Genomic DNA, 14,818 nt, shown 5'->3' on the forward strand with positions numbered 1-14,818 from the left:
GAAACCCATTTCATGAAGCCCCCAAAGAATAGTTATTGTGCTGACGTCGCTTCCAGAGGCAGTTTGGAACTTGGGAGTGAGTGTTGCAACCGATGGACAGATGATTTTTACTCTCTACGCACTTCAGTACTCGGTGGTCCCATTCTGTGCGCTTGTGTGGCCTACCACTTCGCGGCTGAGCCGTTGTTGCTTCTAGATGTTTCCACTTCACAACAACAGCACTTACAGTTAACCAGGGCAAACTGACTTCTTGCAAAAGTGGCATCCTATGACGGTATAACGTTGAAAGTCACTGAGCTCTTCAGTGAGGCCATTCTCCTGCCAATGTTTGTCTATGGAGATTGCATGGCTGTGTGCTTGATTTTATACACATGTTAGCAACACATGTTAGCAAATTTGTACAATATGTTACAAAGTAGCTAAATGTACAATATGATTCACATTTTCTAAACCTATGTTATGAATTCCAAGCTAGCAGGCTAACGTTAGCTAGGTTATGCGTTAGAAGTTAATGTTAGGAGTTAGGTGGAGGGTTAGCTAAAAGGGTTAGGGTGAAGGGTTAGCTAACATGCTAAGTAGTTGCAAAGTAGCTCAAAAGTAGTAAGTTGTTGCAAAGTTGCTAATTAACTAAAATGCTAAAGTTGTAATGAGATTCAAAGATGCAACGTTTGGGTTGCTAGACGGTCACGCTATACAAAACCTAACATATCATACTAATTTGAGTGTCCCGGATTTACTTTACTATGTTACGTCTAGTCTATGAGATCAGTCTGGTTTATGGCCGCTATAAAGTTCTTTTAAGATGCGTCTCCATCTGGCAGTCCAAAGGACGAATCTGGGTTTGGCTCCCGAGTGGCGCAGTGGTCTAAGGACCTCATCTCAGTGCAAGAGGCTTCACTACAGACACCCTGGTTGGAATCCAGGCTGTATCACAACTGGCCGTGATTGGGAGTCCCATAGGGACAGAGTGTGTAAATAAGAATTTGTTCTTAACTGACTTGCCTAGTTAAATAAAGGTTAAATAAATAAATAAAGGGTTTATGAAGGCCTCATTCAAGTGTTTGTTTAAAAGTGGACCATCATTTCTCCAATTGATATAAATACTGTATGTGCTTCTGCTTGGATGTTCAAAGCTAATGCTGAATAATTGGTCTGCAGCAATAATTATTCATCTTTTTTTATCTTTACATTTATAATTTTTACCGAATGGAAACGTTGAGCTGTTGTTTCTCCATTCGGCTGCTAGAGGGCACCAAACCCCTTTGCAACAGGCCCACGCCACGAACCCTGCTGCAGGAACTCACTCACTGCCTGTATAACACCTGGGTTGCCAAGTAAGTGGCGTGTGTGTGTGTGTGTGTGTATTTTGTGTTATTCAGAGCAAAGCTTGAAGGAGGGCGATAACATCCTTTCAAAATGTGAGTTAGGGATGAAGTGTGTTCAAAAAGACTGTGTTCATGAGCCCATTATGCACTTTGAGGTGTGATTTGAGTTGAGATTCCTGTCTTTCAACACACTGCATTGCATACACATTAGGGGTTTTGAAGAGAACAAGCTCACCCCAAGTCTCAACTCAAAGTGAGGGTGATACCTGATACCCTCCAAAGTGTGGGCAGCTTCTGGACACATATCTAAACTGCCCACCAAGTTACGCACCTGCATTAATACGGTACACTGCATTGCAGGGTTCCTGCCTGCCCAGTATATTCTCTTATAAAGAGGATTTTCCATAGACTACCTGGTAGATACCTGCAGTGAGAGTGAACAGGCTGACTCTCCATCTTTCACTGAATACAGATTAGTCCTATCCCCCAGCGAGGCTGAGACGAAGGGAGGCAAGAGGCTCAAGCCCAGTGAAGACTCACACTCTGTCCTATCATTAGGAGATAAGGCAGGAGGAGATTTCCGGTGTTCAGGCATAACAAGGTTTCACATTTCCATAAACTAGCTCTGCGACAAGGGATTTGTGAAACGGATTGTTACGGCTACTACTTTTAATTGGAAATGACTACTATGTTTAGAATGTGAGGCTATTCGAAGAGACTGGTGTTATTAGTGGTCTTTGAAGTGGTGGGTATGTATCGTTAAAGCGACTGGTTAACCTATTCAACACAGAGATATAATGGCTGTGATAGGTAGGATATACTCTTAAACCCAATAGAGTAATTTACAAATCATGACATTGTATGCATTGCGGAGAATGAAATGGACATCACTCCCAAAGTACAAACATATATCTGTACACAAATGCGGGGCGATTCATTCATTACTTGAGATTATCCAACGGAGTGCTGTCCATTCCATTATCTACAGATTGTATGTAACAAGACTGCAGCAGCAGTGCAACTCTTAACCATTTTCAAATAATTATTTAAGTGTATTATTTCACCGAATATAGTATGAACCTCAAACCTAAAGTGCTTTGGCACGTAGATACTTTGTCTTGCAAAACTCCGCTTTAGATCAATCTGAGTGAGCAAGTTTGGAGTTGAACCTTCTTCTTTTCTCTTTGAACAACTTCTAGAGAGAGAGAGAGAGAGAGAGAGAGAGAGAGAGAGAGAGAGAGAGAGAGAGAGAGAGAGAGAGAGAGAGAGAGAGAGAGAGAGAGAGAGAGAGAGAGAGAGAGAGAGAGAGAGAGAGAGAGAGAGAGAGAGAGAGAGAGAGAGAGAGAGAGAGAGAGAGAGAGAGAGAGAGAGAGAGAGAGAGAGAGAGATAGAAGCCTTATTAAATAATTGAGCGTGGGAAGGTAATTGAAGGCATAGATCAATAATATCTAGGGTTTTGTTCTCATTATAGCCATCCTCGGACACTTCCAGAGCTATAGCTCAATGAGAGAGTTGGCAAGAGAGAGCCGAGAGAGAGAATTGAGATCTAAAACCGTAACAAATGAGGCCCGTTTCCCCACTCTCTGTCCTGTCTCTCTCATCAGGGTTACATGAAGCTTGGATGCGGCAGGTGGTTTGGCAACTTCACATTTCAGTAGGATGTCAGATGTTAGAAGTGTTAGAGGTCCGGGATGTTTCCGGGAGGCTGGCGGTTTCCCGGCCCCTGATTTCCCAGAGGTTTAGCAGTCTCGACACGCATGACCGTCCCAGAGCGCTTAAGCAGGCAGACCACCCTTAAAAGTGTGTGTGTGTGTGTGTGTCTGTGTGTGTGTGTGTGTGTGTGTGTGTTTGTAGATCCATCGTAGACTCCTCCACTTCACTGTCACTTTTCTCTTCTTCTATAGAGCTCAGCTCATTTCTGGCCTGTCACCTTTTAGAGGTGCAGAGGGATTTGCTAACTTTCTGAAGTTACTCTTTGATTAGATAATGGAATGATGGATACAAGTTACAGAACAGATTTGTTATGCAGTTTGTCAGAATGTGGCCACAGCTCCAAGGCCTTGGAGCTCCACAGCTCCAAAGCAGGATTGGTTTAACGATGAAGGAGCAGATGTATCAATATATCAGTCATATAGGCTTCAAATCTAGCATTTTTAGAAGGATGGTGACATAAGTTTAGGTTTCATATCTGACATTTCTAGAAGAATGGTGACATGAGTTTAGGTTTCATATCTGACATTTCTAGAAGGATGGTGACATGAGTTTAGGTTTCATATCTGACATTTCTAGAAGAATGGTGACATGAGTTTAGGTTTCATATCTGACATTTCTAGAAGGATGGTGACATGAGTTTAGGCTTCAAATCTGGCATTTCTAGAAGGATGGTGACATTTCTCCTTTGTTCAGGTCCAGTATCAGTAGCATCTTAACTGACTGACTGTAATTTTAGAGAGACAGTGTTTATCCCAGAGGGGCTGACACACACACACACACACACACACACACACTTCTTGGTGGAGGTCAAAAGGCACTTCTCATCAGCTATCATCCAGAAAAAGATTGTCCCACCAAGGACAGTAGCAGCTATTTATAGTACCAGACCATGATGTCCCGACTCCCTAACACCCATCTATAACAGGGCTGGGGGACAGACAGGGGGAGGCATGATGTCACCAATGCAATCTCTCCTCCTCTCTCCTCTTCTGCCACCCTCCCTTCTTCTCTAAGTAGCCATTATCTTCTCTCCTGGGCATATAAATCAGGATGGGTAGAGAAAGAGGGTGGGAAAGAGAGAAAGAGAGGAATGGATGGAGAGACAGAGAGGGAGGGAGAGATGGAAAGAAAACAGGTGTTATGGCCAAGCTGTCCTATTGAAGGTCGTTATGGTGAATGGGATGGTGAGTGGAAGATGCAACCCAGCAGATTAGATGACAGGGCTGTGATGTGTGTGTGTGTGTGTGTGTGTGTAACAACCTGGTATTAGACTCTGGTCTAGAGGGAGACAGTTGACTTCTCAGCTCCTGAAGCTATGACTTCGCTGTATCCTATGTGTGATTCTACTGGTACAATGTTTTTTTGCATTTAGTGTGTGTGTGTGTGTGTGTGTGCATGTATTTAGTGCATGCGTGTGTGTGTGTGTCTCCATATGGATGATTGATTGTAAGTGACAGCTAGCTAATGGCTGTCACTCCCTCTCTGGTTTCATCAGTGTTGGAGGAGGTGTGATCTCACACTATAGTATAAACAGACACGTGTGATATATTCCCTTGATCCAGCCAGCTAGGGCAGTCATACTGCGGGTTGTATATACACCGCATTACTTCATTCCTATGTGGATCATAAGGTTTCCTGGAATCTTCCTTCCTCTTGTCGACTGACTACTAATTTCCCCTGGAGGTGTAACATTTAAACGTTGAGAGCTATTCAACTTAGATTTCAGAACATTCTGTGCTGCTGAGGTAAGGACGAGTCCTGGGAGCTGGGGAGGATCTGATATTTGAGTAGCCTTTAGCCCAGACAGCCTCTCAGGATAGCTGGAGAAGCTGCCCTGGCCAACCACAACTTCTACAGCTGAGGCTCTGTGTAGGGACTGGAGGAGGAGAGCGAAAGAAAGCTGGGTGAGAGAGAGAGAGACTCACACACACACTCACACACACACACACACACACACACACACACACACACACACACACACACACACACACACACACACACACACACACACACACACACACACACACACACACACACACACACACACACACACACACACAGAAGGCCAAGAGCTGAAGAGGAATAAGAGAAAGATAGATTCTTCTTATCAGTCAGTGCAGCTCCGTAGTGGATTATTATCTTGGCCAAAAGATACAACATGTGAAGTTCAATTACTCTTCCCTTTGACTGATTAGCTATTTGTCAACATCTCTCAGTCCTTATTTCTAAAGTCCACGGGATATGTTTGAGTATCGACTTCCTCCTCCTGATTCCTACCTAAAACGATTTGAACTTCTCTCCAAGGCTAAAGATGCCTCTGGAGCTTGAAGTGTTTTTGGTTTTAAACAAGGCAGGTATTTAATCATTGACTTGTCCTACTTGTGGCATAGTGCTACTGTGGTGTTTACTTGCTGTTTCTTGTAATATCCCCCAGGAAATATAGCTACCCTATTAAAAATACATATACTGTATACTTTAAGGAGCTAAGCAATGGGCCATGTCAGCCAGGGATTTGTCAAAGCACCAAGATTAATTATTTTTCACTTATCGACCACAAATACCACCCTTGCATCCTACTTAATCCCAAATATCTGAATTGTTTAATTTAAAAGGCAGCAAATGAGTTAAATGCACCTATGTAATTAAAAAACGATCAGCTGAATCCATGGCAGCCGCCAGATTGTGTAATTGGATTAGTAATAGGGAACAATACATTAATGAATGAATCCTGCGGTTTCGGATGCTGTGGCCTTATTGTGACAGAGGAAAATAAGTGCTATAAATCAATGTCATTGTCGTAGAAGTACGGAGTCATTAAATTTCTCAAATTAGTGAATTTTAGATAACCCTGCGCTCAACCCCTTTGGAACCGAGTCCAGGACAATAAGGCAATGTCTCATTAATTGGATGAAATAAATGATTTTTTCCTGTGGGAAGGTGATGATGGGAATGTTAAGTGTTGGGTAGACGCCAATGATATCGAGTCATGCATAACAACTACCATATCATGACTTCCATACTGTCTTGTATATAGATCGCCCATCGCTCATAATCCCTAGCTACTTAGTTCAATCAATGAATTGTATGTATTGGGGTTTTTTCAACACAAATCACAAAAACAAGAGAGGCCTGTAAACACAAAACAACTTTCTGCACAAAACATCACATTTCAATCCAACAGTTCTTTTTGGTTCATTCCACAGACCAACTCGGTCCACTAAAAGTTGGTATTGTGTTCTATTGTTCTTCTGCAAAGATCCAAAGTGTGCTTTGTCAGACAGTACTTTACATAGAAAATAGAAAATACTGGTTCAGCCACCACAGGGGAGCTGGGTATCCCCTCTCGCAATATATTCTCATCATCTGTTCTTTACTTGTTATTTCTTGTTCTTTGCCGTTTGATTCGCTATATGTTTGTGTTTGTATGTGTGTGTTTGTGTTAATGCATGTGTATGTGTGTATTTCTGTGTGGTTCAATATTCCCATGCCTCACAAGCAATACAACTTTCAATCTCACTCTTTTCATTTTTTTCCCACCACTCCTTCTATCAGGCTGCAAGACATTTAAGTGCATCTTTTGATTAATCTCCCTCCTGTCGTAAATCACGCTGCAGAGACAAGACAAACAAACAATGAGATGATGAGACTTGGAGACCACTAGCAGGTTGATGAAGAGAGAGAGAGTGACAGGGGCCACTGACACACACTGGATGAGACTGTCACCTCAGTAGCTGAGTAACTGTCACGTCGGTCGCTGAGTAACTGTCAAGTCAGTCGCTTAGTAACTGTCACGTCAGTCGCTGAGTAACTGTCACGTCGGTAGCTGAGTAACTGTCACGTCGGTAGCTGAGTAACTGTCACGTCAGTCGCTGAGTAACTGTCACGTCAGTAGCTTAGTAACTGTCACGTCAGTCGCTGAGTAACTGTCACGTCGGTAGCTGAGTAACTGTCACGTCAGTCGCTGAGTAACTGTTACGTCAGTCGCTGAGTAACTGTCACGTCGGTAGCTGAGTAACTGTCACGTCAGTCGCTGAGTAACTGTCACATCAGTAGCTTAGTAACTGTCACGTCAGTAGCTTAGTAACTGTCACGTCAGTAGCTGAGTAACTGTCACGTCAGTAGCTGAGTAACTGTCACGTCAGTCGCTGAGTAACTGTCACGTCAGTAGCTTAGTAACTGTCACGTCAGTAGCTGAGTAACTGTCATGCCAGTATTTGAGTTTTGGTGCTGTCTATTAAGACAATCGGATCTATTTGTCTTTCTGTGTGATCATCAGAACCTGTGACAGGTAGATGTACCGAGGAGAGACAAAAAGACAAGCACGTCTGGTGCTGGGCTGCACTTATGAAAAGCAATAGATCTCTCATGTTTCTTATCTATGCTATTGAGCATTATGTTGTGTTTCTGTGTTCTTCTGACTCCAGGACAGGTGACAGGGATCCAAGATCTTGACTTTAGGCTGTCACTACAGACATACTATATAGGGTGTATGCATAGTGAGCAGTCTTGCAGGTGCATCTCAATAGTCTAAAGTGGTTTCCACTCCTCATCTCCTTCCCTTCATCTGGACTGAACTGAAAACAGAGGAAAAGAGGCTACTCTAGACTATTGAGATGCACTCTTTTGATTGGCATCCATACCCCTGCTATGACATGAATTTCACTAGATGGCAATGTTTGTTGTCAAAGAGAAGAGCTGCTGCAACAAAAGATGAGTGCTGAACCACAGAAAAAAAAGGACTTATATGATCAATTCAAATCCACCCTCAAACATCATTTCATTGCTAGACTCAGATACATCCTCAAACATCACTTCATTGCTAGACTCAGATACATCCTCAAACATCATTTCATTGCTAGACTCAGATACATCCTCAAACATCACTTCATTGCTAGACTCAGATACATCCTCAAACATCATTTCATTGCTAGACTCAGATACATCCTCAAACATCACTTCATTGCTAGACTCAGATACAGCCATTTTATATCCAGTATAGCACCCAGTCCCCATTGCATATGTGTTGTTTTTAAGTGGATTTAAGTGGGTTTAATTGGGTTCCATTGATTGATTATTTCGATTTTTCAATTGAAGAAAACAATGACCAATAAACAGAAACCCTGTGGTAGCAAATTGAGTTACACTGAGGTTGTGTGATAATTTTGACACAGCAGAGTTAAAAGTATTTATAGTGCATTCAGAGAAAGACACAGGTAACTGCCAAACTAAAGGAAACACTTGGGTAAATGAGGGATACAAAGTATATTGAAGGCAGGTGTGGTTTCTGAGTTAATTAAGAAATTAACATCCCATCATGCTCAGGGCCGTGTATAACAATGCCCAGTTGCCCATTAGTTTGGCTACCATGGCTAGAAGAAGAGGGGTCTCAAAGGAGCATAGGGTGTTTTAATGTTGTGCGTGTGTCTCTGTCTCACCAATTGAACACTTATGGGAGATTCTGGACTGGTGCATGAGACAACGTTTCTACCACCATCAACAAAACACCAAATTATGGAATTTCTTGTGGAAGAATGGTGTTGCATCACTCCAATAGAGTTCCAGACACTTGTAGAATCTATGCCAAGATGCATTGAAGGTGTTCTGGCTCGTGGTGGCCCAACACCCTATTAAGGCACTTTATGTTGTGTTTCCTTTATTTTGGCAGTTACCTGTAGATGGATAGATGGAGGGGGAGTAGCGACAGTCAGTATTGGGCTTGTCAAGATCACTGGACCTTCGATAAGCTATTGCCTGGCAACACTGGGTCTGCGTCACAAAGTGAGAATTGGATTGCAGGGTACTGAGTGTGTGTGTGTATGTGGGGAGGGGTTAGAGGGGATGAGGGGACATTATAATTGCAGTTTGTTGTCATTCTCTGTAGTCCTGAGGGGTAGCTAACAGCTATAGTGTGTATTTGGTCATTGGGTTATAGAAGAGTCATATACTTACTAATATAATCCACAGCAGTAACAGAATGCAAGTTCTCCATTGTTAGGGGCTGTACATTGCTATGTCTTCTTAGTCAATGGGACAAATTGGATCAGTCTTGGATCAGATTCTTCAAAGCCAATGGAATGGTTTGGCTGCAGAGAAGGTCATTTAATTCCAGTGTGTATGTGTGTGCTCATGTTTGCCTGTGTGCCTGTGTGAGATTGTGTGCTGTGTCTATGCATTTGTGTACCCATGTTTGCCTGGGTGTGCTCGCGTGTGTGTGCCTGTGTGTGCCTGTGTGTGGGTGTTTGTGAGTACATATGTGTAGGCAAACGCACGTGTGTGTGACAGATATTGCTCGGCGTGTCAAAGAAAGGCCTGTGAGGTGAGAGCACCCCATCATACCCAGTGACAGGGGTCTGGGATAATGAGGTCCCTAAGCAGAACACCAAGACCCCTCTGTCACACAATCACACATGGTGTCAGGGCAAGCACACACACACACACACACTGGTGGTTAATTTCTTTACTATAAAATGAGGAGAGACAAACTTATCACACAAGTCAGAGTTATACTAAAACTAAATTATTAATCACTTATTAATAAGGGAGCAGGTCAATACAATGCACACATATAAAGTGAATCAATTGAGTGCTCTACGATAATGATGACTTGTCGACGAATCACCCTCAGATGATTCGTTGAGAGCCCAGAGACAAAAGTACAAAGGTATTTTATAGCCAAGATGCATCCCTTTCAACCTACATGACAAACTACAGATGTATAGAATGGGTCACAAGGTTAAGATATGTATAATTCACAGCAGACAGTATCTACTGTAAAAACAGTTCTCTATCCCTGGTACCATATAGAACAGAAACATTAACTCATGCTCTAGAATGCAGTCTCTTTGGGTTTTTAACACCCAAAAGACATTGTAAATCTCCTGTCAGTATTATCTCCCAGAGGCCCATCCTCGGTAGAACACACTGTTACATCTGCTCCTGCCACGCCCTCTAGTGCTCATCCCGTTTCTCCTCGACCTGACGCCACTCCCCAAGTGCTCTCTCTCTCTCTCTCTCTCTCTGTGTGTGAGTGGAGACAGGTGTGCTGGAGTCAGAGCAGATCCCCACCAGCTGCAACCTGTTCCATAATCAAGACCTCTACAAATACTCATTCCTGCCTCTTCCACGCTGCCAGATCGTAATTTGTGCTCAGTCAGTCCATGTTTCTAGCCGTTTGTTCCTGGTTAGATCCTGTTGTGCCTGTTTTCCTTGCCTGACGCTGTTTTCCTCTCCGCTACAGTTCTGCCCACTCTGACTCTGGACCCTGTCTCCAGTCCGACTTCTCGTCAGTCCTGCTACTCTGTCCTGGTTTCCCCACTCTACGGCTCCCTTGGATTCCCATCCGGACCTGCTTACCCTGTCCTACAACACCTCTCGCTCTCGCACCTGGTTTTCGGCAACACTCCCAAGCTTCCCCTGATCTACACTCCATCTTCCCCCTGTGTTCCAATAAATACCTTGCTTACTTCATCCCCGTCTCCTCGTCTGAGTCTGCTCTTGGGTTCCGCTCCGCGTGACACACACACACAGATGAGCATTCTAACATCCCCATATTCTGTTGCATAAAACAACCATTTGATGCAATAATAGCATTATAACATAACCTTGTAATTTCCACCATAACACACACAGAGGGTTGAGTGATTGTTGAATAAACATATTAAGGGCGAAACACTAATATTAGTCATCCTGTCTCTCTTTGAATTGGCACAGGGTGCTATATGACAAGTAGACAGATTTGTCTCCAACCCTCCTTACCCCTGCTTCAAGTCACAGACAGAGACAGGGCTGTGTCACACACGGTTATGTCAGCGAGACACTATTTGTGTCACCTCGTGTGTGTGTGACCTCTGCTTCGCGTCAGAGATAAAGACAGGGCTGTGTGTATGTGTCACCAAATTCACAAAGCAGTGTCGTTCCACTGCCACTCCTCTCTCTGCTCAGTGACTGGGGACAGAGGTTTGAGAGCCACAGCTACACAGGCAATAAATCTAACTGACAGAGGGAGGAAGGGAGAGAGAGAAAGAGGGGGAGCATCTTCACCTCTCTGCTCCATCTCTGCCACGTCTGTATGCCATGTCATCATCGGCGCATTGTATGAAGCAAGGTTAGTATAGTAAACAAAAAACTGTCACGAATGGAAACGAATCATGAAACACTATTTAGTTAACTGAAATAAAATAATGAACAAACCTGTTTGAAAAACAAACTATACTGAAACTATTATCTTTGAAGTAAAAACAAAATAAAATAAAATGAATTATGTTCAGTTTTTTTTTTTTTGGGGGGGGGGGGGCACAAATCAGATGGGGTTTTCAAGCATCTGAATCTGGTGGGTCACATTGAGATTGACCTTGTAATTTCCACGAGCAGCCACCAGATATTGAGTGGTATGGCTAAAGTAACCGGCTGTAGAAAGAAAGTCCAGGAGTGAAATTGGGGGAGGTGCACCAGCAACCGCAGAAAGTCGGACTAATGTGGTTTTCCAACAGCAAGGCTCAGCTCAACACGGCAGTGTCTTTTCATTGTTCATAAAACTTTTTCTCTATAATGTCGAAATAAACATGTATCTAACCCCCATCTCACACACTCACAAAACTGAAATCATAATATAATATTGTATACACATTGTTCAATTAATTAGTAAGAGAGAGCCTCAAACACAACATGTATTTGTATATCAATGCACTGTAGAGATAGATTGCTTCAAATTGGTTCATGTTTCAGTCATGTATTTGGTCACGTTTGCATGGGTCAAACAAAAAGACCATAATGAGTGGTTGACAATAGAGCCTCTAACAATACAGGCGGTGGCTGCAGGATGAACTTACAGTCGACTGCAGTAAAACGATTCATGACCTTTGATCACATGATTTTTCATGCAGTTGACATGTAGGCGCAAGTCAGAACATTTTTATCCCCAGAATGCAACACATTTTGTAAGGCGGTGACCCTTCACAAAAGTGATCCTCTAACAAATCACTTTCTTGAGATGAGCACGATGCAAGACTTTTCTCTCGCACAATCACACAGAGTATCTGGGCATGTGCACGGGTACACCTCATGCTGCTACAATGTGGTGGCTACGGGACCGAAACAGCGGAGAAGTATAGCCTTGCACTTCAACGCTCCTGGTTGCTGCAGAAATGGACCCACTACTGCTCTTTACTTCGTGCATCTACGTCATCTCGCTGAGTTGACCTTTAAACCTAACCTATATCCTGACGCATTACTGCCACACAGTGGCAAGAAGTGACATCACCAAAAACACAAAAACTATACACCACATACAGTGCCTTGAGAAAGTATTCACACCCCTTAAAACCTTTTCCACATGTTGTTGTGTTACAGCCTGAATTAAAAATGTATTAAATCAACATGTTTTGTCACTGGCCTACACACAATACCCCATAATATCAAAGTGAAAATATGTATTTTTAAAATTTTATTTTTGATTAAAAAGTATTCAAAAAAAAAAAAAAGTGGTCAAAAAGTATTCAACCCCTTCGTTATGGCCTAAATAAGTTCAGGAATAAAATGTCCTTAACAAGTCACATAATAAGTTGCATGGACTCTGTGTGCAATAATAGTGGTTAAAACTAAAAAAGCAGACATTGAATATCCCTTTAAGCATGGTGAAGATATTAATTACACAATTAACAAAGTTATTAATTACACAACAAGGCATTAAACAAGTCATACTGCAAAAAACGTGTCAAAGCAATTCACTTTTTGTTCAGGAAAATCACTGAGTACCAGTCTCCATATTTTCAAGCATAGTGGTGGCTGCATCATGTTATGTGCATGCTTGTAATCATTAAGGACTGGGGAGTTTTTCAGGATAAAAAATAAACTGAATGGAGCTAAGCACGGGCAAAATCCTAGAGGAAAACCTGGTTCAGTCTGCTTTCCACCAGATACTGGGAGATTAATTCACCTTTCAGCACGTCAATAACCTTAAACACAAGGCCAAATCTACACTGGAGTTGCTTACCAAGAAGACAGTTCCTGGAGGGGCACAGTGTCAGCTTTCCGTTCTTCAAATCAAATCAAATGTTATTTGTCACAGATGTGGACTAACAGTGAAATGCTTACATATGGGCCCTTCCCTTTCAATTAGTTTCCAAATTCGACCTAAACAACCAGGTGTGTTGACCTCCCAGCCAATCAATGACCTAATTTGATCAATTAAGTGGCAGGGAGGAATGAAAACCTGCTGCAGACACTGTGGCCCTCCAGGGATTGAGTTTGACATGTGGTTTAAAGGCTCCAGTCATTCACAAAACGCTTTCTGTTATTCTACTGTATTTGTTCTGTGTTGTACATTTCTTATATACTTTCCTCATTGGGGAAATGTCATTTTCACAGCTTGTGGCAATACAAAACAATAAGACAAACACTAACAACTCCCACCGTGGAGTACAATACATCCAAATAAACATCACCCTGCATCCGCCATGTGTCCGAAACAGAGTAGGCCAACATCAGTTCATTTGATGAAACAGAATCAGACGTTGGTAGGTCAGTGATCATGGGAGGGAGTGGTACTTTTTGTATTGCATCCTAGTGGAACAGAGCCTGTCTGGGTTCAAAGTCATTACAATGGATGACAGGTGAGACATAAAATATTATTACAAGCAATGTTACTTGATTACTTTCTCCCTTCCTCCCTCCCCTCACTCACTCCTCTTGTGTTAGTGTCCCTCCCTTCCTCCCTCCCCTCTCTCACTCCTCATGTGTTAGTTTCCCCCCTTCCTCCCCTCTCTCACTCATCTTGTGTTAGTTTCCCTTCCTCCCTCCCCTCTCTCACTCCTCTTGTGTTAGTGTCCCTCCCTTCCTCCCTCCCCTCTCTCACTCCTCTTGTGTTAGTTTCCCTTCCTCCCTCCCCTCTCTCACTCCTCTTGTGTTAGTTTCCCTCCCTTCCTCCCTCCCCTCTCTCACTCCTCTTGTGTTAGTGTCCCTCCCTTCCTCCCTCCCCTCTCTCACTCCTCTTGTGTTAGTTTCCCTTCCTCCCTCCCCTCTCTCACTCCTCATGTGTTAGTTTCCCTCCCTTCCTCCCTCCCCTCTCTCACTCCTCTTGTGTTAGTTTCCCTCCCTTCCTCCCTCCCCTCTCTCACTCCTCTTGTGTTAGTGTCCCTCCCTTCCTCCCTCCCCTCTCTCACTCCTCTTGTGTTAGTTTCCCTCCCTTCCTCCCTCCCCTCTCTCACTCCTCTTGTGTTCGTGTCCCTCCCTTCCTCCCTCCCCTCTCTCACTCCTCTTGTGTTAGTGTCCCTCCCTTCCTCCCTCCCCTCTCTCACTCCTCTTGTGTTAGTTTCCCTCCCTTCCTCCCTCCCCTCTCTCACTCCTCTTGTGTTAGTGTCCCTCCCTTCCTCCCTCCCCTCTCTCACTCCTCTTGTGTTAGTTTCCCTTCCTCCCTCCCCTCTCTCACTCCTCATGTGTTAGTTTCCCTTCCTCCCTCCCCTCTCTCACTCCTCTTGTGTTAGTGTCCCTCCCTTCCTCCCTCCCCTCTCTCACTCCTCATGTGTTAGTTTCCCTTCCTCCCTCCCCTCTCTCACTCCTCTTGTGTTAGTTTCCCCCCTTCCTCCCTCCCCTCTCTCACTCCTCTTGTGTTAGTGTCCCTCCCTTCCTCCCTCCCCTCTCTCACTCCTCATGTGTTAGTTTCCCTTCCTCCCTCCCCTCTCTCACTCCTCTTGTGTTAGTGTCCCTCCCTTCCTCCCTCCCCTCTCTCACTCCTCTTGTGTTAGTTTCCCTCCCTTCCTCCCTCCCCTCTCTCACTCCTCTTG

General features: G+C 43.6%; 1 protein-coding gene across 3 annotated transcripts in view; it reads left to right on the forward strand.

Moving 5' to 3' along the window:
- The window catches only part of LOC109870519 (uncharacterized), a 34,265-nt gene extending 23,595 nt beyond the window's left edge, over positions 1-10,670 (forward strand). For 2 of the 3 annotated variants that reach the window (XM_020461047.2, XM_020461049.2), the window contains one exon: positions 10,276-10,670. In XM_020461047.2, coding sequence (XP_020316636.1) covers positions 10,276-10,552 — 277 coding nt within the window. In that variant the 3' untranslated portion in view covers positions 10,553-10,670. The remainder of the gene's footprint in view (positions 1-10,275) is intronic. The other variant, XM_020461051.2, reaches the window with a different exon arrangement.
- Positions 10,671-14,818: the final 4,148 nt, after the last annotated feature.

This window comes from Oncorhynchus kisutch, linkage group LG25 (assembly GCF_002021735.2).
Source record: "Oncorhynchus kisutch isolate 150728-3 linkage group LG25, Okis_V2, whole genome shotgun sequence".
In the NCBI taxonomy this organism is placed as follows: Eukaryota; Metazoa; Chordata; class Actinopteri; order Salmoniformes; family Salmonidae; genus Oncorhynchus; species Oncorhynchus kisutch.